At 45.8% G+C, this 21,419-nt stretch overlaps 1 protein-coding gene across 3 annotated transcripts in view; it reads right to left on the bottom strand.

Moving 5' to 3' along the window:
* Positions 1 to 21,419, bottom strand: part of POU6F2 (POU class 6 homeobox 2) — a 382,660-nt gene that overhangs the window by 15,327 nt on the left and 345,914 nt on the right. For all 3 annotated transcript variants that reach the window (XM_049714566.1, XM_049714565.1, XM_004263329.3), the window contains 2 exons: positions 10,973 to 11,179; positions 902 to 1,070 (listed from right to left, as the gene is read on the bottom strand). In XM_049714566.1, coding sequence (XP_049570523.1) covers positions 902 to 1,070; positions 10,973 to 11,179 — 376 coding nt within the window. The remainder of the gene's footprint in view (positions 1 to 901; positions 1,071 to 10,972; positions 11,180 to 21,419) is intronic.

Below are 21,419 nucleotides of genomic sequence, written 5' to 3'. Positions count from 1 at the left end.
CATGACACCTGACCAAACACAGATACTTACATGTGTCCTTGTTTTATGGCACAGATGCCTCTGCAGTGCTTTAGCCTTTAAACCCGTAACTGTTGGATATCTGGTGCCTCGAGAATTATAATCTCTGCACATATTCTGTCATTTTTATATATAAGTAAAAATTGCACTAAAGGTGAACAACATTAAATTAGACCACTGTCACGTTCGTCTCTATGTGTTTCTATTTGCATGTGATACACATGCTGTCTTCACCTAGGGACAAATACCATTTCTAAAATGTGTATGTGCCGCCCGCTCAGGGAAGCCGACTTGCAGCCTTCGGTTCTTTTGTGAACGGTTGTTCAGAGGTTTCTCACTGGATTCCGCCCATGCAGCTTCCCCTCGCACCACTGGAGGCGGCTTATGGCGCACATCCCCCCTCCCCGCCCACAGGTGCTCTCTCTTATTTCCTCTGACACCTGCAAATGGAATGGCAGGGGACCTCACACACACAGAAAGGCAGCCTGACCTGCCGGCCGAGTGCCAGCTGCTGGCTATCTCAGTTCTGAGCTCTGTGGCTCGTGCCCTGAAAGCTGGTCAGTTTCTCGCTTCTGAAGCGGCCGGACTGACTCAGCACATCAGAAGACGCCTGAGGTGGAAACGGCCCCTCCACGTACACATTTGAGGGGGTCGGGGGGCCTGCTTCCCCAAGGAACCGTCTGGCCCTGGGCACGAACCTCATCCGGATACTGGCCCAGCGGGGCCAGGAAATTCCTGTTCAACTTGAAAGAAGCAGAAAGAGAGGGAGGGAGGAAAGGATGTAGGGATGCACGGGTGGGGTGGGAGGAGAGAGAGAGAGAGACATTGCAATTAGGCAACGAGAAAGCCACCATGGCTTAACGGAGCCAGGAAGGATACTTACTGCTGACTAACTGGCCCACGCTCAAAGCCGAGGAGGAGGAAGATGAGGAGGAAGCAGAGGAAGGCTGCCGGGCGGGGCTCTGAGACATGGCTGCTTGGCTGTGAGCCAGGTGCAGAAGGCTGCTTTGGGAGGCCGCTTGACCCACCGACGTCTGGGAGGGCTGGTGGAGCTACAATGGGGGATGTAAAAAATACACAAAGGCATGAAAAACTAGGAGGGAAATGCCAGGGAACAGAAGTGTCATCTGGGGTTGAATCATTTCCAAGAATATACGCTTCTCTGGAAGAGTGCACACCCTACACAACAGGGAGGATTTTTTTTTTTTTGTATATAATATGTTGCTGCTGTCTTGACAGGCATTTTATTAGTAATTCTAAATATATTATTAATTTCTTACTTAGCTTGCTGGAGCACCCAATTTTCTACATTTCCTGACCGCGGTGTGCCATTGGACTCTTTGTGCCTGTTCACGCAATTACAGTGCGCTTGACAGGCATCTCCAGAACGTATAGATAAAATATAACACCTACCATCAACTCGGAATGCAAACCGCAATATCAAAGGCAGGCTGAGCCCAGCCATTTTGTCTTAGGTAACTGGTGTTTTTAGGAAAGTTCCAATTTAGGCTGAGTGTATATGGGAACTTCCTGCTCTCCCAGACCGAAGAGTCTGGGTGTATTACTGTGGAGTCGGAAAAAATGCTCTCTAAGATCCTTTGGAAATTAAGAAAGAAATTGGGGCAGTCAGGACAAAAGTACTGATTAATATTTGTAGCTCTCTGTTGTCACTGTCTTACTCTGTGCCAGCACTTTGTTCGGGACTTTTATGCCCTCTCATTTCACTCCTACGTCAGCCTGAGAAGTGGGTATGATTTTGACCCCTTTTTTACCAACAAGGAAGCTGAGGCACAGAGAGTTTAAAGGATTTGGTCAGTTCCTTTGGCAGGTGGGGAGGATCTGGTCTCTGGGCCCGTGAAGTCTGACCCCAGGGCTTGAGCTCTTAGTCATAGTGCCTCAAGAAAGAATTCACTTTTTGAAAAATTCTGTGTGCCGTAAGGAAGGTGGTCTTTATGTCCATGTGCTCATGACTCCTTTACAGGTCATCAAAGTGCTGTTGTTCTGAGAGCTGAGAAGCTCAGCTGAGGGGAGGAAGAAGAGAGAAAAGGGAAACGCTTGCAGGTGCCGGGTCCACTTAGATGCCCGGGAGGGGTCTCCACCCATGTATTGACCCTCTAGGAAGCTGACACAAAGGGCAGCCCAGGACCCAGCACAGGTGCACAGGTAGACTCAGCAGTGGCCACCTTTGTTGGTTGGACAGAGTACTTTACAAAGTGCTTTCATAGACATCATCATGCTCCCAGAGGTGTAGGAAGGTCTTTATAAAAGGTTTTTATAAAAGGAAGTCAGACTGGGGGCAGAATCAGGCCAAGCCCTGAACTTTGGTGGAAGAGCCACAACTACACAAAATCAGGCACTGATCTTTGACCACCTCCTCGGGATCTAAGAGTCAGCCTGGGAGGTTTCAACTTCACACTTGTCCCTGCTTTCCCAGTGTGTGTTCAATTTCTCATTCAACTTTACCGAGATATAATTTACACATAATAAAATACACCCATTTAATGCAAACATTTTGATGAGTTTTGTCGAATGTATACGTCTGTGAAACCACCACATAATCAAGATACAGAACCTTCCTATCATTCTATGAAATTCCCTAAGCCCCTTTGCGATCAATTTTCCCTCACCTCCTGGCTTTCTGCCATAATGGACCCATTTGGCATGGCTCTAAAAATGGAATTGTATGGCATGTCCTCTTTCTGCATCTGGCTTCTTTTGCTCAGATACCGTTTTTGAGATTCGCCTGTTTGGTTGCATGTATCAGTAGCTCATTCCTTTTTATTGCTGAATACTATATATAGCGTATACCTGTATGTATACCTATGCCAGATTGTTTATCCATTCATCTGTTGATGGACATTTGGGTTATTTCCAGTTTGGTGCTGTTATGAAGAAAACTGTGATAAATATTGATGTACAAGTCTCTGTGTGTACCTTGTGTTTTCATTTCTTATATGTAAATACCTAGGAGTGGAATTGTGGAAATGACTGGGTCATACCATAAATGCCTATTTACCTTTTAAAGAAACTACCAAGCTGATGTCCAAAGTGGTGGCAGCCTTTGACAGTCTCACCAGCAACGTATGAGAATTCCAGTTGCTCCACATCGGCACCAACACCTGGGATTGTCAGTCTTTCTAATTCCCTAAAGTGTTTTTAACCATCAATTAACATCTTACTTTCAAACAATTGTTAGTCAAGTGCTACTTTGGAAATGTGCTTCAGCTATTTCCCCTCTGGTTCCCCGTGGTGATGCTTTTGCTTCTCGCATTCACGTGGTATCTCTATGTGGCAGAGACACTTGGCGTGATTACAGGAAGTAAATGGTTGTCCCTAGGCCACGAGTCTGCTGAACATTAGGATCCAGGCTCCCGCCTCACAGTTCAGGGCTCTTTCCAGGATGCCAGGGTGTCCCGCTCCAGAATTGTCTGCAGTTACATCTCAAGTGAACAGCCTTATTATTACTCCACTGTGCAAAGACTGTGAACTGAAGACAGTTGTAATTGACACGGAACCCAATTTAATATGCATCAAGCATCTGCCTAAAGTAATTAGCCAGTCTGCTGAGCACATAATCAACAACTGAATCCAGTAAGTTTTATTCTGTAGGAATGCACACTGAAGATGAAATCTATTTTTAATTTGCTTAATAAATTGTGATGGATATTTGCATGTCAGTCCACCCCCTCTAGCCTATTGAGTTGTCCTTCTAAATATTGTTACTTGACAAAAGCTTTGTACAGTTTGGAGTTACTGAATGAGCCAGTCTTCGGTTTTACCATTTCATCAATAAAAACTGGCCCTGGGTGTGGCAAAGTACCATCAAGGAACTGGAAAAGACAATAATCAATTAAAATTTTTCTTCCTCAGACACAACTCAGTAAAATGACTAGGCTGCAATCTCATTGAGGAGTCACTCAAGCAAGCTATGGCTTATGCATTAAGCTACGCAGGAGAAGGAATTCTAGAAGAAAGTAAAATAGATCTTTTAGGGGTTTGTTCTATGTCTACATAGTTAGAGAGATGAATCTAAGATATCTAAGAATCTAGGAAAGATGTATTTCTTCCAAAGAAAATACGCATTTTTTTAGGACACTGGGGTCCTGCTTACCCTCCAGAGTTCAACCAGACACTTCAGAACCAATAAAAATTCTGAAAGGTTCTTAGTTGTCAAAAATCAAGATTTTATGGTTATGGCATTTCTAGCAGATTAATACTGGCTGAGAGCACGGAGAGTCCACAAAAGAGGAAAGTGAAGGGGCCGTTCATGTTAGCCTGGGGCTTTGCTTTATCCAGAGAAGGAAGGAGAGGACGATGTCCATCCCACACAGTCAATGAGAAACAGGGAGGCACAGGATTGAGTCTGAAAAGCTTTATACTTCCTGCTGCCTCTCACAGGCTGCCTTCAATGGTTTGTTTGTGTTAGTTGGCACTGCTGGAGATGTTTAACATATTCAACAAAAATAGATACAGGCACACTTTGAAGTCCTTCTTGATCGTCTGTGCCACTGCTCCTCATATATCTTCTATGTGTAACACACTATATCCTTAATAATATTTTAGTTTCTGGAATAAAGCATCTTCTAATTAAATTCACGATTGACATAAAAACAAGTGGGGGGGGAAAATGGGATAAAATGCAGAACCAGAATGTGATAGAGGAGACGGAAAAGTCAGTCCACATAAACAGTAAAATTCAAATGGGATTAAATATAGAGAAATTCATTTGATGGGGGAGGGAGGAGAAACTGTCCAAACACGCAGAGGCAAAATGGAGGAGACCTGGGCTTTTATAAATATCTCAGGGAGGCATAACGAACCCCCAGCTAAAGCCCCCTTGTGGTGCTATGGAGAAAATGAGTATAACCCCGAGGGCTCTAGCAGAAGAAGCCAGAGTGTGCAGGAAGACATCATGATTCTCCCTCCTTCTCTGCAATGGCTGGCATTTTTCTGTGTACTGGGTCCCTTATAATAGCTGGCAGAGAAATGAAATCAGTGGTTCTCAAGATTCAGGGCTTTCAGAATCACCTGGATGGCTGTTAAAATACAGAGCCCTGGGCCCCATCCCCACAGTGTCTGGTGCAGTAGGTCCAGGGTGGGCCTCAAGAATTTGCATTTCTAACAAGTTCCCAGGTGAAGATAATGTTGCTGGTTGAGGGACCACCCAAGGTTTTGGATGGAGCTTCTCCTACACAAAAGGTAAAGAAAGTGGACTTACTATGTCTAGACAAGAGAAGCCCGAGCCCCAGTTTAATAAGAACCTTTACTAATTAGGAGGGCATAAAGAATACCTGAGTGTCATTGAGGAGTTCATTCTACCGTGGACAGGACAACTGCACAGGTGTTACATTTGCTGAAAGATTCAGGGTTGACCTCAGGACAATCTAACTTGAAAAATTTTGAGGACTAAAATTTTGAAAGATTTTGATAACTACCATCTCCCTTGGGTATCATGTTCTAGACATTTAAATCTAGAGATTTCGGTTATCAAAAATTTTCTAGACATGATACCCAAGGGAGATTTTAGTTATCTCTGCAGGAAGTTTAGAAAAGTATGGAGGGAGTTATCCTTCTGGCAGAGTTTAGGAGACCTACTGGGTTTCCTCTGGCTCAGTTCCATGGCTCTGAAGCATCTCTTGAGGCTATAAGCAGGAAGCAGAGCCCCAGGTGTAAGGCTCTATCATAGGCCCCTCCTGCCTGCAGGGGAGTAGGTATGGCAGAAGCTCTAATGGTCTCAGGAAAGAGAACTGAGAACAGTGTCACTCCTCCAGCCACCATGAGGATGTGAGGAAGTGAGGAGAATCAGAACCTGAGCAGCATTCGGGGCCGACGCCCAGACACAGGCAGCAAAGGCCAAGGCAGTCATCACGCAAGCTTGGGACACACGAGCAGGGCTCAGCAGGGACAGGGATGGGACAGGACTCAGATCTTAGTGCAGAGGAAGGGCTTGACAGAGAGAAAAGAGAACTAGAGAAGACAGCGCTGAGTGGAAGGTATCCCCAGGCTGCCGGCAGGCGCTCATTTGGAACATACTGGAAAATGCAGAAGACACAGAATTGGAAAGCCACAGAAGGGCCTGGGCTGGGCTCTCCTGGGAGCGTGGCTCTGGGATCCGGCGTCCCGGACAAGGAAACACTATGGTTTGGCAACAATTAAATTTGAACATGACGGACGAAACACCCAGCGTGGGCGGGGTCCTGAGCAAGGCTGAATCAGTCTGGTCTCAGCCTCCTTTCAGGTACAGACTCATAGTGACAGTACAGGTTGATGACAGTGAACGGAGCAAGGGGAAGTCAGAGGTGAGGGAATGACACACGCAAGCTTCACGAAGGAGGGATCCTGGGCAGAGGGACAGTGGCGGGAGCTTCCCAGACACAGGAGGTGGGAGAGGCATTCCAGGCCAGGGGCACAGGGTGTGCAGGGAGCCTGCCCCGTGTCAGCTGAGCTCAGCAGGGGGCGATAAGGGGAGACCATAGAGGTGAGATGTCCAGATATGTGGCTGGAAGGTCAAAGATCTGTTTTGTATTGGGGTCACTGACACACATTTCATCCATCCAGGAAACCCCTACGCTATTTTAGATCCCTTGTGGGTGGAAATGCCTCGTGTGTGTCTCATTCTGGGGGGCTCCAAAAAAAAACTGGGGACTACTGATTCAGGTAAGGGCTGGGGAAAAACAGGGAAGTGAGTACGTTTTTTTTACTTGAAAAAAATGGATGGATTTGGAGAATCATATGGCATTTTAGAGAGCTAAGTGAAATAAACCACTTTGCTTTGTCTTCCTATTGGCATCAAGATTACAGTTTGAAGAACAATTGAGTGCCTTCATGGGTGGTAGTCTCCAAGCATTACAGCTACGGTATTTAATTTTTGAAAAATTTCAATGCTTTGATTTTACAAATTAGAACATTTTCCCTTTCAAATGTCTCTATTTCCTTAATGACACTAAAAAAAACCCCCTCCCATTAACTTTTGTTGGGATTTAGTCAGAGGAAGAATAAATATACACAAAATGATGTCTGTGCTGCTCATGAAGAAATCATTAATTCACAGTCACAGGATAGTAAGAGCAAACCCCGGGCACCGGGGTGACTCTGACTTTTGAAGCTGCAGAGTCCCATGGAGGGAATAGTTGAGCTCCCGCCAACTATTCTGTATTAAGTAATTTGTTTCATGCACAGAAAGATACTCCCCTCTCTCTCTCTGTCTCTCATTTTTATCTAGTCCTTTTCTCACTCTTATTGTCTTGCATTGCTCACCAAGGATCTCTGATGTGATATCTAGGGCTATCAGATCCTGGTATATATTAAAAAAAAAAATACTGCTTGTATTTCAGATGATAACGTTGCAGGTTCTCAATCTTTCATCACTGGAATAAATCATCGTCAAGACTGGTTGACTCTTCACTCAGATTTTATTCAGGCTCTTCTAATTAGTGGCAGGCAGGTGTAAAAATTAAAGATGCAATTACTTTTATTAAATTAAAACAAATCACCCCATGTCGTCTGGCCCAAGAGCTCTGTACTTCACTCCATAAAACTGGACCTCTGAGTATGAGTTAGGGAACTCTCTGCTCCTGTAATTTATGACATATTTTACTGTTGGAGCTATGCTCTTGTGAGATCAAGCATTTGTCATAAATCACATGAAAAAAATAAACTGAGAAACTTCTCTACTGTACGATAGAAATCCTTTATTTTTTAGTGGTTGTCCATATTATACTTCTTCAATGTAAAGGGTAATATTTAAAGAAAAAAATTGAAGACCACTATCCTTATACCTCCAGTTGTGAGCTTTTTACTTTTGGACTCTGGGCATTTTATGATCCATTCTCCTCAGAACCCCCACTTTTATATCTGGGACTCAGACTTGAGCATTTCCTGTCGATTCACCCAACTTGTTAACTTTACTACACATTCCAAGGTGTTTCAATCAGAGCTGATGCCAAGAAACAGTAATAGTCACTCATCTGATTGCTGCAATTTTCCTGACGTTTCTCACCAGCTTCCTCAACGGTTCCCTTGATCTTTCTGGTACTTGGATTGACCACTGGCACATGCCTTGAACAACGGGACGGGCCCATGGGCCTCTGCCGCGACTTGAGGATTCAGGAAGGTCTGCATGTCACTCTTTTCAGCCGTGCACACGTTTCCTCTCAGCACGTACATATATGAGAGATGCACGCTTCTATACGTGCAAGTTGAGTCTTGCTCTCTGGGAGGCTGGTTGTAAGTGACACGAGTTGGAGGTGCAAGGCACATCCCCTAGAGGCTGGCTGTTTCTTCCCAGTTGCTAGATCTCTGATTCTACAGTGACAAGGACGATGGTGGAGATTAGACCTTCAGAGGATGAGACGTTCCCACCATGGTAATGAGGTTTCGTTCCAGGGGCCAACAGGTGCTGTGAGGAAGCTTCTGAGGTGCATCTGTGCTCACGGGAGAGACTGTGGAAATGGATTCATGATGTTGATTGTGGGCGACTATTTGAGGAGTGACACCACACCCACCTCTTACTTGCCGTTTCTTGGTTAGGTCCTTCTGGATCGAAACTGTACTACCCCAAATCTAGAGCTGTCATCTTATGTAACAGCGATGGTCTATCACCCACACACCCTCCTTAGAAATTCAAGGTGAGAGTGAGAGCTACTTTGTATTAAATGTTGTGGATATCTAAATAATCCTCATCTTCTTGGCAATTTACAACTTGGCTTTGCTGACAGAAAACAGTTCTTAGCAGATTGTATGAAAAAAGGTTGACCTTCTCATTTCCGCCCCCAGAGATAATTTTGAACATAAGTTTGAACAGACGGAACTAGGGATTAAAAAGCCAGTGAAACATGGAGAATCTTGCCTTATTTGGGGGAAGTATTTATTTATTTATTTATTGACCACGTGACATGTGGGATCTTAGTTCCCCAACCGGGGATCGAACCTGCACCCCCTGCATTGGGAGCGTGGAGTCTTAACCACTGGACCGCCAGGGAAGTCCCTTGGGGGAACTATTTAGAAGGTAGAGAATACAATGGAATCTTGTAAATAGTAAAAGAAAGAAAACAGCTGAGAGACGGGGGCAAGGCGTGAGGGTGGAAGTCCTCACGATACATTCGTCAGGGACTGTCGTCCCACTGCCTGAGAGGAAGCTGAGGAAGAAGAGGGTGGTGGGGACCTTGGCTCCCCAGGCAGTGGTTTAGATTCAGAGCGAGAACCAGCAGGAGTAAGAGAGGCCTCCCAACTGCTGTGTGAGGTAGGTGCTGGCATTTCCCCATTTTACAGATGAGAAAACCAAGGCACAAAGATGATGTGTAATGTGTTCAAATCACACAGGGACAAAGCCCATCCTTTTCAGTTTGAATATGAAGCCCCTTCCATGCCTGTCCTCAGACTTCCTCTACATTCCAATCACAGGAACCTTCCTTCTGTTTCTCAACACTCCGTCCTCCTTCATGTTTCCCTGCTTCTGTGCCTGCTGGTTCCACTGCCTGGAAGGTTGTTGACCCATCATTTACCTGGTTGACTCCTACTCAACCATCAAGACTCAGTTCCAAACCATTTTCTCTGTGAGGACTCAAAACTCGCTAGACAAAGTTGGTCACTCCCATCTCTGTGATGATACTAAACTTTGTGCGCATCTGTCCTGTTACAGCACATTCTGGTTTATTTATTTATTTGCTTGTTTATTTATTTATTTACTTACTTATTTATGGCCATGCTGCATGGCTTATGGGATATTAATCCCCTTACCGGGCCCCCTGCAGTGGATCGAACCCGGGCCCCCTGCAGTGGAAGCAAAGAGTCCTAACCACTGGACCGCCAGGGAGGTCCCAGGACATTGTTTTATTGCACAGAGGGACTGTGTTCATGTACCTGTGTCCTCTACAAGCTCCTTTAAGACCAGAAAGCGTCACTCTTTTACCCCTGTTTCTTATTAAGCAGGGGCCTGCTGTAGAGTGGGTTATCAAAAAAGGTTTGTTGAATTAATCAGAAGTTCCATGAGGTCAGGGACCATGTCTCTCTTATTCAGAGCTGTGTACCCAGCCTCTAGTATAACATACAGGAAAGTGCTTGATTGATATTTGAATGGAAAAAATGAACTGGATTGTCATGGTTTTAATGAAATTCTACCAGTTGGAACTTCCTATTTTTCTTTCCCTATTTTTTTTTTAAAGATAATTACTTTTTTTAAATTAATTAATTAATTTATTTTTGGCTGTGTTGGGCCTTCACCGCTGCACGCGGGCTTTCTCTAGTTGCAGCAAGCAGGGGCTAGTCTTCATTGTGGTGCGTGTGCTTCTCGTTGCAGCGGCTTCTCTTGTTCCGGAGCACGGGCTCTAGGCTTCCATAGCTGTGGCACCGTGGGCTCAGCAGTTGTGGCCTGTGGGCTCTAGAGCACAGGCTCAGTAGTTGTGGCGCACAGGCTTAGTTGCTCCGCGACATGTGGGATCCTCCTGGACCAGGGATTGAACCCGTGTCCCCTGCATTGGCAGGCAGATTTTTAACCACTGCACCACCAGGGAAGCCCCCACTCGCTAATGTGTAGGCAGCATTCTCAGAAGCATCAGGTTGGGATCGCTTGGTGTTTAATACTTTTTTTTTTTTCCCTTTACAGTTAAGACATAAGTGGTCTTGGTTTCTTCTTGACCACTTTGAAAATTGAAAGTTAAGTATCAGCTAAGCAGAGATAAATAAGAACACATATCTATTGAATTTTAGGCCATTGTCTCTGTTATAATTGAATATATTCATATTTGTAGATTAGCAGCTATTTAATAGTTATCACCCATATTCACTAATAATGAAGAATAAAGCTACTTGCCTTTTTGTAAGTATTGATATGTTAGGATTAGTGGGATTAAATATCTTCTAATTTAAAAATGACTTTTCATTGAAAAGAAACAGAAGAAGGGCGGTCAGGAGAGGTGTCCAGGTAGCCACAGCTGCCTGGACATGAAGCCTTTACCTGCTGACCGGGCTTGATGGGGGAGAGCGTGATGCCCTGGGTGTTGATCACTGGCAGGATCTGGTTCCCGATGACCGTGGCGATGATCTGGCCCTGGGCGTTGGTCAGGAGCTGGGGGGTGATCGGCTGCACCTGAAGGCCCTGAGCGCCGCTCGCTGCTTGGCTTGATGGCCCCGGGTTCGGCATCAGAGGAATGGTCCCAATAATCTGCAAGAGACAGGCCCACAGGTGAGGTTCCGGGCTCTGTTCAGGGTCTTCACATGCACCTGAAGACCACTCATGCCCTGGCCTCTATCAGAGGCTCCCTGAGAGCTGGTTCATAATCCTTGAACAGATCCGGAGATGCGGGTGTGGAAGAAAGCGGCAGAGGATATGAGCATCTGAAGGAGAAACACACATGGACCGAGTGCGTGGGGGGAAGGGGAAAATATCTTATATAAAAATAAAATCACGGGTGAACAGATACACACTACTATATATAAAATAATCGACAAGGACCTACTGTACACCACAGGGAACTCTACTCAACACTATGTAATAACCTATCTGGGAAAAGAATCTGAAAAAGAACAGATACATGTATATGTCTATGAGTCACTTTGCTGTACGCTTGAATCTAGCACAACACTGCAAATCAACTTTACTCCAATATAAAATAAAAATTAAAAAAAAAAAATCAAGCATCAGTGAGGGCAGAAGCATGTGAACTCTGCCAGGGTAGCACAGATACCTGCTCTGTCTCTGAAGCAAGGGATAGACTCCTCACGCACTGCAGGCCCTCGTCTGGCTGGGGAGCCGCACCCCTTCCCCACAGGGCCCCTCACACACAGTGTGCTCCCTTCCATCCTCTCCTTTGCTCGGGTCTCCCCTGCAGTTTCCATCGCTCCTTGCCTTCCCTGACATTCTGTAACTCTCTCAAGGTCGGGGGCCAGCTCCCTGACACCCCAGCGGGACGACGGTGCCCCAGCAGCACCCCGGTGCTCACAGTGGTTGAGAGCCTGGGTCCTGGAGTCAGGGACACAGGAGTCCATTCCCAGCGCTGCCACCTCCTCTACAGCATTGTCAAGGAGCCTAAGCTTTCTGAAGGCTGGAGAGAACTGGGGTCATAAACGAATATTTGAAACTCAAAATAGAGGTGAAATGACTACCAAGGGCTGAAAATGTTTTAAAAGTGCATTTTATTTTTCATTTAGTTTTTAAAATAGATTTAATTACATTAATTAATTAATTAATGTTTGGCTGCGTTGGATCTTCATTGCTGCATGCAGGCTTTCTCTAGTTGCGGCAAGCGGGGGCTACTCTTCGTTGTGGTGTGTGGGCTTCCCATTGCAATGGTTTCTCTTGTCGCAGAGCATGGGCCCTAGGTGCATGGTCTTCAGTAGTTGTGGCGTGCGGGCTCAGTAGTTGTGGCTCGTGGGCTCTAGAGCACAGGCTCAGTAGTTGTGGCACACAGGCTTAGCTGCTCTGTGGCATATGGGATCTTCCCGGACCAGGGATTGAACCCATGTCCCCTGCATTGGCAGGCGGATTCTTAACTGCTGCACCACCAGGGAAGTCCTAAAAGTGCATTTTAAATGATGTGTTTTAAAGTGGCCCTAAAGGTTAGCAGGCCAAGGCTTCTGTGGCAGGTAGGTGAAGGCTGTCCTTTGCATCTGATAGCCTCTGTCTTCCGTGAAGGGATGGTGCGGAGAGGCCTGGCTGGATCCAAGCACCATGTTACGGAGAAAGGGAGCATGAGCTGAGGCATTTATAAGATCTGGAAACACTGAACACATTTGTGGACCACGTTTGTCCCTGTCCACCGACACGGACAAATCTAATCTGTAAGCTTGCTTTGGGTTAGGGAGAAAAACAAAAATCTGATCTGTAAATAAAGAAAATGTGATCTCCGTTTCCCAATGTCATGGACTCTCCTGGGGAAAGCTGTGGAGCTTGGGTTGCACGCTTTCCCTCCAGGTACCACAGGGTGGTTACGCAGCTCTGCTCTGCTGGTCGTCTTCCAGGGCCGCTTCCCAGATGTGAACTGTGGTGACTCGGCCTAGGGGCCACCGCGACACATTAATAATACTGCCTTAGGAAGTGCTTTCGTGGATACGGTTTCCATTCATTCCACATTCTCACAACAGCTCAGTCCTGTGGGCCCTAGTCCTGCCCCTTGTTACTTGATGAGACAGTGGAGGGTCAGGGAGGAGTTTGCAAGTGGCAGAGCTGGAGTCCAGGTCTGGCCCCCCATGTGCTCACTTTCTAAATGTCACCTGGCTCCTACCACAGGGAGGACACAGGAGGGCACCTGCTCTTAGGAAAGGCCCTGCATCCTGTTCGCAATTTACCACCAGATGGGAAATTGTAGACTAAGTTTATAAACGATACCGTTTTCTATGCCCACAGTACCCCAAGCAGGGCTTTGAACGCAGCTTCTCAATAACTGTCTTTGGAAGGAATGGTTTCCGGACTCAGCTGTCCCTTGGATTCCAGATACAGCTGGCACTGCAGAGGACCTGCGAGACCACAGGATTCAGTGCCAAAGATCAGGATGGAGAGACGCCCCCCTCCTCACTTGGCAGGCCATGTTTCTACCACAAAAGCCCCTGTGGGAAGGCGCTAATGAAGGAGCTGTGCGAATATCTAGTCTCCACGGCAGCTGTCAATGGCTGCCGATAGAGGTCAAGTAATTAGGTGAGAGTGGTCAGCGGTCCCACAGGGAGTCTGCAGCTCCGCAGCCTCACTGAGCAGGCCTGCGCTGTCCCCCCAGCAGCACTGGCCACGAGCGTGTCCCATCCGTGCCGCAAGGACAGGAGGCATCCACGTCAATAGGTCAGGGCACGTAAGTACTTTACTGATGACTGGTCTCGCATTAGGCATCCCAGGATGCAAAGGCTGTTCCTGTGACCCCACAGGCAATGGCAGGGAGGCCGGGGAGCAGCCTCCTTGTCCTACTCTGATGCTGGCTACTTCCGTGTTCCTCACTTGCACCATGAAAGGTACAACCCCCCTTGCCCCCAGTGCACTATGAAAGCTCAGAGGCTGACCCATCGCCTCTGGCTTCCTCATATCTTGGGCCTGGGAAGCCCTGCTCCACCTGATTGGGCCCAGTTGAAAGCCTACGGAAGGAAGCTGGATTCATTTAGGTGGCAGGGTTGCGGGTTCTATTTTAGGCAGGATGTCAGCGTGTTTAGCCTGGGAGAAGGCTTCAGAGGGAGGCAAGGCGCCTGACAGCTACCGAACACACTGTGATGCAGGCGAGGCTTCCTGCTCCCGAGATTGACACGAGTCGGTGCTCACCTGGCGGTAATGAGAGGCTCTGCCTGCGTTCTGGGTGGAGAGAAGAAGAAAGGCAAACGCGAACGTCTCACCAGCCTCTTCCCCAGGTGCAGCCTCACTTGCCAATACTGCACGGTGACATTAAAACATGGCGCCACTTTTTGTGTCCCCCCCCTTCCTTCCTCTCTTCTTTCCTGGGCCCTAGCATCACTTACAGAGGGCAGGACAGTGCTAGTGTCAGAGCCAGAGGGACCTGCAACGGCCTGACGGAGGGAACACTTTCATAGGAAGGTTGTGCCTGCGAGGTGGCAGGGCAGGAAGGGTGATTCTAAAGTCAGGAAGGCTTCCGTGAAGTTGAGCATTTTTCATTTTTGTTCCTCTCTCAGGGGAGTTGGGATCATCATCTCAGCACGTCAAACACGTGGCAGTGCTTTGTGGGGAATTTTCTAATATTCCCCAATGCCTTACAACTCGCCCATTTTCATTTGCTCCCATGTATCCAAGTGTGGAGACGGTCACACACTGTGTTGTTGAAAACTTGTCAGATGTGCCAATTTTGCTTAGGCGGCTCTGATTCCTTTCAGCGCTTCCACAGGTCGCACGGAAGCTCCTCCTCGGACTCTGACTTCCAACAAGGAAATGAGAGGAATCCAGGCAGCAAGATGGGAGGCTCTTTGACCTGGGAAACTCAGATTTTAAATGAAAGGCCTTTCGCTATTCAAGGGAAATATTTGCATCTACACATGTTGCGACTAAATCAGGAAATCAAAACTGAGGTTTGAAAAGGCGATTTGAGGGCAAAGATAGAAAGAGGACGCTTTTAAAACACTTGTAGTTCTGGGACTAGCTTTTGGAGTTTGATTTTCTGGTTCCCAGAGCTAGGGGTTTACTGCAAGGAGACGTCCTGATGGAAGGGCATGTCACTGAGCAAACAAGGCCACTACGCTGGGACTCCGGATGCAGGCACTGGACACGCAAGACAAATTCCAGCTCTCCTGAGACGCTGAGGACTCTGGCCGAGCAGTCTGGTACCTGCAGACCCTTCTCTATGTAAGGCACCAGGAAGATCCAACTGGGGCAGGGGAGGGGGCGATGAGACAGGCACGTCACATGCAAATATTCTAACAATCCAAAGGAGAAATGATATACACCAAACGCGTGGCAAGGACTAGCTGATAAAAATCTCTCTACTCATGCGGTCAGTGCTCAGAAAAATACTGGGACCGAATGAGTGATTTCAGAGGAAGAAAGATGAAGATGGATGGCTTGGAAGACTTCATAGAAGAGATGGGAGCAGAACATGGGTCTTGGAGGTTAGGTGAGGATTTGGCAAGACAGAGAATCCATTCCAAACGAGAGGTGAGAAACATGGCGGTGGCGAGTTAACTAGTTTGCAGGCAAAAGAGGGTTCAGACATTGGGCAAGTGACAGGTCGGCCTGGAAGGGTCAAATTCCCTCCAGGCAAGAGATTCCGATGAATGGTTTTTGAGGGGGGCCGTGGGGAAGGGTACTGAAGTGGAGCTGTTTCAGCTGGGAATGTGACCATGTGGCGAGAATGGACTAGAGTGTCGAGAGACTACAGACCAGGAGATCAGTCGCTAGGATGCTACTGTAGTCATCCAAGTGTGAAGCAAAAGGCTTCAATGAATCCTTCATACAGGGGTTGCTTGATTCGTCACCTTCCACTTCAGTTCAAAAAGCATGGCCTATTTTATGCCTAGGTTGCAACATTAGAAAATTTTGAGTCAAGTTACTGCCCCATCAATCCCACAGCAAATAGCACAGGCATCGTTTGCAATGATCCCCTCTGTCTTTGCCCCGACTCCGAGGGTAATGATTCATCTCTGATGAACGCTTTAACCAGGAAGATGGTATTGTAATGATAATCTGTTACCTAGAAGAGTTCCAGCCTCTCTGACAGGGGACTTATTTGGTTGTTGCAGTTCATGTTCACTTGTCTCTTTGCTTATAGGAGTTAAGAGCATAAACTGCAATGGAGAATAAAGTCCGTGTTGTAAGAGCAACTAAAAACAATCACTAAAACGATTACTAGTGTTCATTAGCACGTCTCCCTATTTCCATAAGAACGAAGGTGGCTTATGTTATGTTTCAGTGTGCTATCGTTATTTAGTAGTAGTTATAATTTACCCCACCATAAAGACTACCTTGTGACTGTGGCAACCCCCAGCGATTCAGAGCCACGTAACGCCTTGGGTTACCATGTGATCATTACGATGCCTGTGTGGACCTCAGTCTAATTGAGGAATTCAGTAGGGACGAATTATGACTGATGGAGGTGAACGGGTGCTGAATTTATTCACTGCTGGCGTGTAGGTGTCATCAGCAGCAGTTGAGGGTGGTATCACAGAAGCCCAGGGCAACCAGACAAGTTGTCTGATGCACCACATGTCATAATAGTCTATGGCATGCTGTTAAACTCTGCCACGGAGAATGTGATTACAGATGTCAATGTGACAAGTAATTCTGTTGCACATATCTTTAAGACGAAACCTGTCAATGCTGGATATCGGTGACTTTGCAGGGCTTTCAGTCCATCAGCAGAGGCGATTCTTTGCCCAATATTTGTGTAAGCTCAACAGTTTCTGGTCAAGAGGCTTTTGTTCACACGGGGCATTACTGTGTCCATTCTCGAACACAGAGCTTCTAGCATCTGAGAGCCGAGGAGCTGGCAGTGAGCCATCAACAGTCTCCTTCCCCTCGCTTTCTGGTCTGGTCACAGTCACTGTTCTCTCTTCCTCCAAGGGATGATTTTTGTCTCCTTTATATAATACGTTCATTTCAGTCTCATGGGCTCCCAGGTTTAAGGTTAAACTCACTTAGAGTTATGTTGGCAGCTCTGATTAGGATGTTGATCCAGGAAGAGTAGGAGAATGCAACCATTTCCCAAACAAAATTTATTTTTGTGACATGCAATCTAGTGCCTTCTTGCACATAGCTGCGTCCAAGATGGAAGTGTGAATATTTAGAGGGTTTCTATTGGAGAACCCGAACCAGAGATAGTAAAGGCATGAGGATAAGCAGATGAAAGAGTTGAATTAGAGGAAGACACTCAACAAAGGACAAACAGATTTAATCTTGCAGGCAACACCAATCAACTGGCCATGGCTTCCTGGAGCTCTGGAGGTTCCAGGTTCAGGAAGAAACAGTGCCTTGATTGATTAATAATATCTGGCAAGGGTATGGGCATAGGAAATGGTGGTGTGTCTGAAGGTGGCATAACTAAAGGCCAGGACATGAGACAAATTATCTTAGACCTACTGGCAAGAAATGGATGACTCACAATTTCTTAATGAGTAACTGTGAGAAAGAGCTTTTTACAGCGTATGCTTTAATGCTTATTTTATGGGTATAGATAAGTATTCCACCTCTGAGAATAACCACCTGCTCAATGTTTCTCACTGTCAGTTAGAATTAAGATCCCTCTACTGTTTGGCTTCAACTTTAGAAACACACTCACAGACAAGAGTAAAGAATTGGAGGTGTCATGATCTTTAAAATGTCACTTTGACTCACATTATGAGAAGGATAATCTGCATGAAAACTGATGCTGTAAAAACAGCAATAACAACAGTAAAAAATCCTCTCCCCTAAAAGCTTCTTAAAAGCCATTAAAGGTAGTTTTTCTTAATAATGTTTAAGAGAGAAATACACACAGAGAGAAAGGAAAAAATCTCCCCACTGGTTGGGTTCAAGTCTAGGCTTTGCCACTAACTAGTGGGAAACTGTTGGTGAATTATTTCACCTCTTAGAACCTCAGTCTGCTCATCAATAAAATGGAAATAATAATGTACACTTTATAAGGTTCTTGTGCTGACTAATTAAGTTAACATATGCAAAGCACCCAACACGGTGCTCTAACAATCAAAGAGGTATTCCATAAATGTTTGTTCATACCTTCATTTTTCTTACATGCTTTTGTGGTAATTCCTGGGCTTTTGCACTAAGTTGAAAAAAAGCTTTTTTGAATTTTTCTGGATGTTATAATTTCACTATGAAAAGACTTTACCAGTGGAATCTTTCTTGTCACAGAATGCAAAGTTGGGAATTTTGGTGGAGGCATCAAGATTCAATAGGTGCTTCGCTCCCAAGGAGGGACTAGATCTTCATGCTTTTACAGAAGACATTTCTGAAAACCAGTTAGATAATCCCAGAACTCAGGCACTCACGGCGAGGGTAGATAAAGAGAACTTTTGAAATTCTGCGCGTCCTCCTCCCTCTCAGGGATGGGGCATGGGATGCTTTCTCCTCTCCTCAACATTAATAAAAGCGCTTGAATAAGTACTGTCTCCTCAATTTGGGGTATACACACCCGAAGAATCTAGAGGTGAGAAGCAGTGGCTTTAAGAGCTGACAGGGGAGGAGAGAAAAAGGCAGGGAGAGGAAGAAGGGGAAGAAGAGAGAGAGAGGAAACGGAGCTTCAGTGCACTGGCACCAGCTACGCTCCCAATGATAAGTGAGATGCATGTGTTTCCCTGGACTCACTGTCATGGGTAGGAGCCGTTTAAAATCCTTGTCCCAGAGGACCCCCTGAGCCATGGGCACTGGGACAGCATCACAGAGACAGCCCCGAGGAGTGGACTTGGAGAAAACCAAGCCCTGAGAGGGGAGTGGGCAGCTGGAAGATGTGCCCTTGGAAGGTCCCAGCGGGGCCTGGGAAGACCTCATGAGCGTGCCCCCGAGAGTTGGCTTGAGCCACCTGTCGGCCCAGAGAGCAGAAGCCATCGTGCTCAGCAAAATGGGGCCATTCTTACTCCCCCCATCTGTCCTCTCCTCACCTCAACCTGACCTGTCAGAAACAGAGTCTGCAGGCTGAGGAAAGGAGAGACATTCCAATAGGGGAAGAAAGAGGGACTGGGTTACCCTTTTCCACGGTGGCAATAGCAGGAAGGAGGCCCAGTTGGCGCCGCTGGTGGTGGCGAAATTTGTTAGTTTCCAAGTTTTGATTTTTGTCAGGGGACTGGACATCTTATTTGCAATTTAAAGTGACCACAGGAGACTGTATTCCTTGAAAAGCAGTCATGGGGCAAGATCCCCCGCTCTCATCCAGGAGGAGGGGAGGGCCTATGGCCACCAGGAAGGTTGAAAGGGACAGTGGGAGCCTCTGCTGAGGTCCCCCAAGTAACAGTTCTGCCCTCTTTCCCCACTTATATGGGAAGGGGGTTGATAATCATAAATTACTGCATAAAGGAATTTAAACTTATATCTCCCAGTCTCCCACTCCTCTGGGCTAACTCACCATTGCATGTGCAAGGGAAGTCAAATGTGACCTTTTCATTTTTAAATTTAAACATTTTGGACCTATATTTAAGTAACTTGGCTAAATTAAACGTGACCTCATTCATGAATATCAGGGAGTATTTTCTAAGCCACTGCTATCTGTTGATTTTAAAAGCAGGTACAAATGGGGACCATCTTGACCTTAATTATTAAGGTCAATCAATAACACTGAAAAAGGAGATCTTGTGCATCACAGTGTCACGACTTTGTTAGCTAAGGATGCTTGAAAAATAGAGGAGAAAGGGAAGCAAGAGGAGGACACAGAGGAAAGAGGAGAGAATTTAACAAGCTACCAGAGGCGGAGAATTCAAAACTGTGAGCAGAATATACATTTTCCCATGAACTATGAATTTGGCTTATTTCTGAGAAGTAGGAGCTGCTGCTATTTATAGCACTGATTGTTGACGTTTCCACACTTAAAAATGGATACTATTGACACGCCTTAGTCGCTGAAGTTCTTCTGAAGCTTTTGAAAACCTGACAAATCTAACAGGGAAAGCCGGTGCACGCCAAAGGAGAAAATAGTGAACGATACCTAGGAGAAGGTAGGTCAGAAGGGTCAGGACCACTTCAACATGGTCATTTGACAGCTATGTTAGCAAGATTATCCTCATTAGTAATCAGCAGTATTTCCAAGGTATAGTAATGATGTGCTTTTATGGGTCTCCATTTCCTCTCTCATCTTTAACGAAACCCAAGACTCACCCCAAATTCCCAAACACACTGCGAAAACAGTCCTTTGTTTAATTGTTGAGAAAGAAGAAAAATCTTATGTGTATGCCTTTGTTTTCCACTTACAAATGACGAGGCAGGGGTGAAAGGATTCTAGTAGATCTCAGTGATGTAAGACGGGACAAATAATGTCAATTCCAAAGGTGTTTTACAGGAACAATTTGCTTATGGAGCACAGGATGAACCCTAGTTATGCAGCCCATTAGCAGTAAACATCGTGGAAGGAACTCCACATCTCAGGGAACTGACAGGCCTCCCAGGCAAGGATCAACTCAACGATACAATGATCATTCTTACTGGACCTGAATCTTTCTCAAGTCCTTTGACAAAATGAAGTTAGCAGCTGTAGCCCTGTTCTGAAGAGTGGACAGTTCCTACTATAACAATACTACAACTGAATCTGGCAAACTCAACACTCTAGAGGGGAGTGCTTTTCATTTGTTTTGTTTTAATTAAAAATTTTAAGATGCATCATATCTGTTCTTAAATATTTTACTGTATGTGTGAGATTTGCTAGTTTCTCTTTTGTTTGGGTTCCCACTCAAGTGTTAACAAAAGCTTTGATCCAGAGTATAATCAAAAGATTAAGTTACATTTACACAAGTTGGTATTACATGGAAATGAGAAAGGAGTGAGGAGGCATCGTAACTGCCCGCATGGCTTATTCCTGGAGTTGCTGGTGGATGGGGATCGGTGCCCAGGAAATGAATCCTTTTCTTAAACACAGTATAGGGACCCACCATCAACACAAATTTTAAAATTATATCTGAGTTATATGTTTACTACACTGAACAGCATATTGGCAAGCTTTGGATTATCTAGGGGTTCTTGATTTCTCTATGGCATTGTTTTTCCTTTACTGCTCTGCTTACTTTTTATGCAACTAGAAGGTGGGGTGAGGAAGACAGAAGAGGGGAGACTAAATTTAGCTAAATGTTAGCTCAAGGTTTCACTGGGCATGATGTTGGAACCAAAGGTTGACTGGCTTCACCTGTGATTGGAAAGAAATACTCAATGATGCAAAGAGGTTCTCCCAGCAAAACTCAAATAAGCAAGACTCTCACCGCAAATGCAATTCTCCTTGGGCAAAGGAAGTGGAATTTGGAGAGATCTTTTTGGAAATGGACAGAGAGCTTGCCACTTTCTTCTATGCTTG

This window comes from Orcinus orca, chromosome 9, assembly GCF_937001465.1.
Source record: "Orcinus orca chromosome 9, mOrcOrc1.1, whole genome shotgun sequence".
Classification (NCBI taxonomy): Eukaryota; Metazoa; Chordata; class Mammalia; order Artiodactyla; family Delphinidae; genus Orcinus; species Orcinus orca.
The sequence above is the reverse complement of the archived record's forward strand: the minus strand, read 5'-3'. Positions and strand labels throughout refer to the sequence as shown.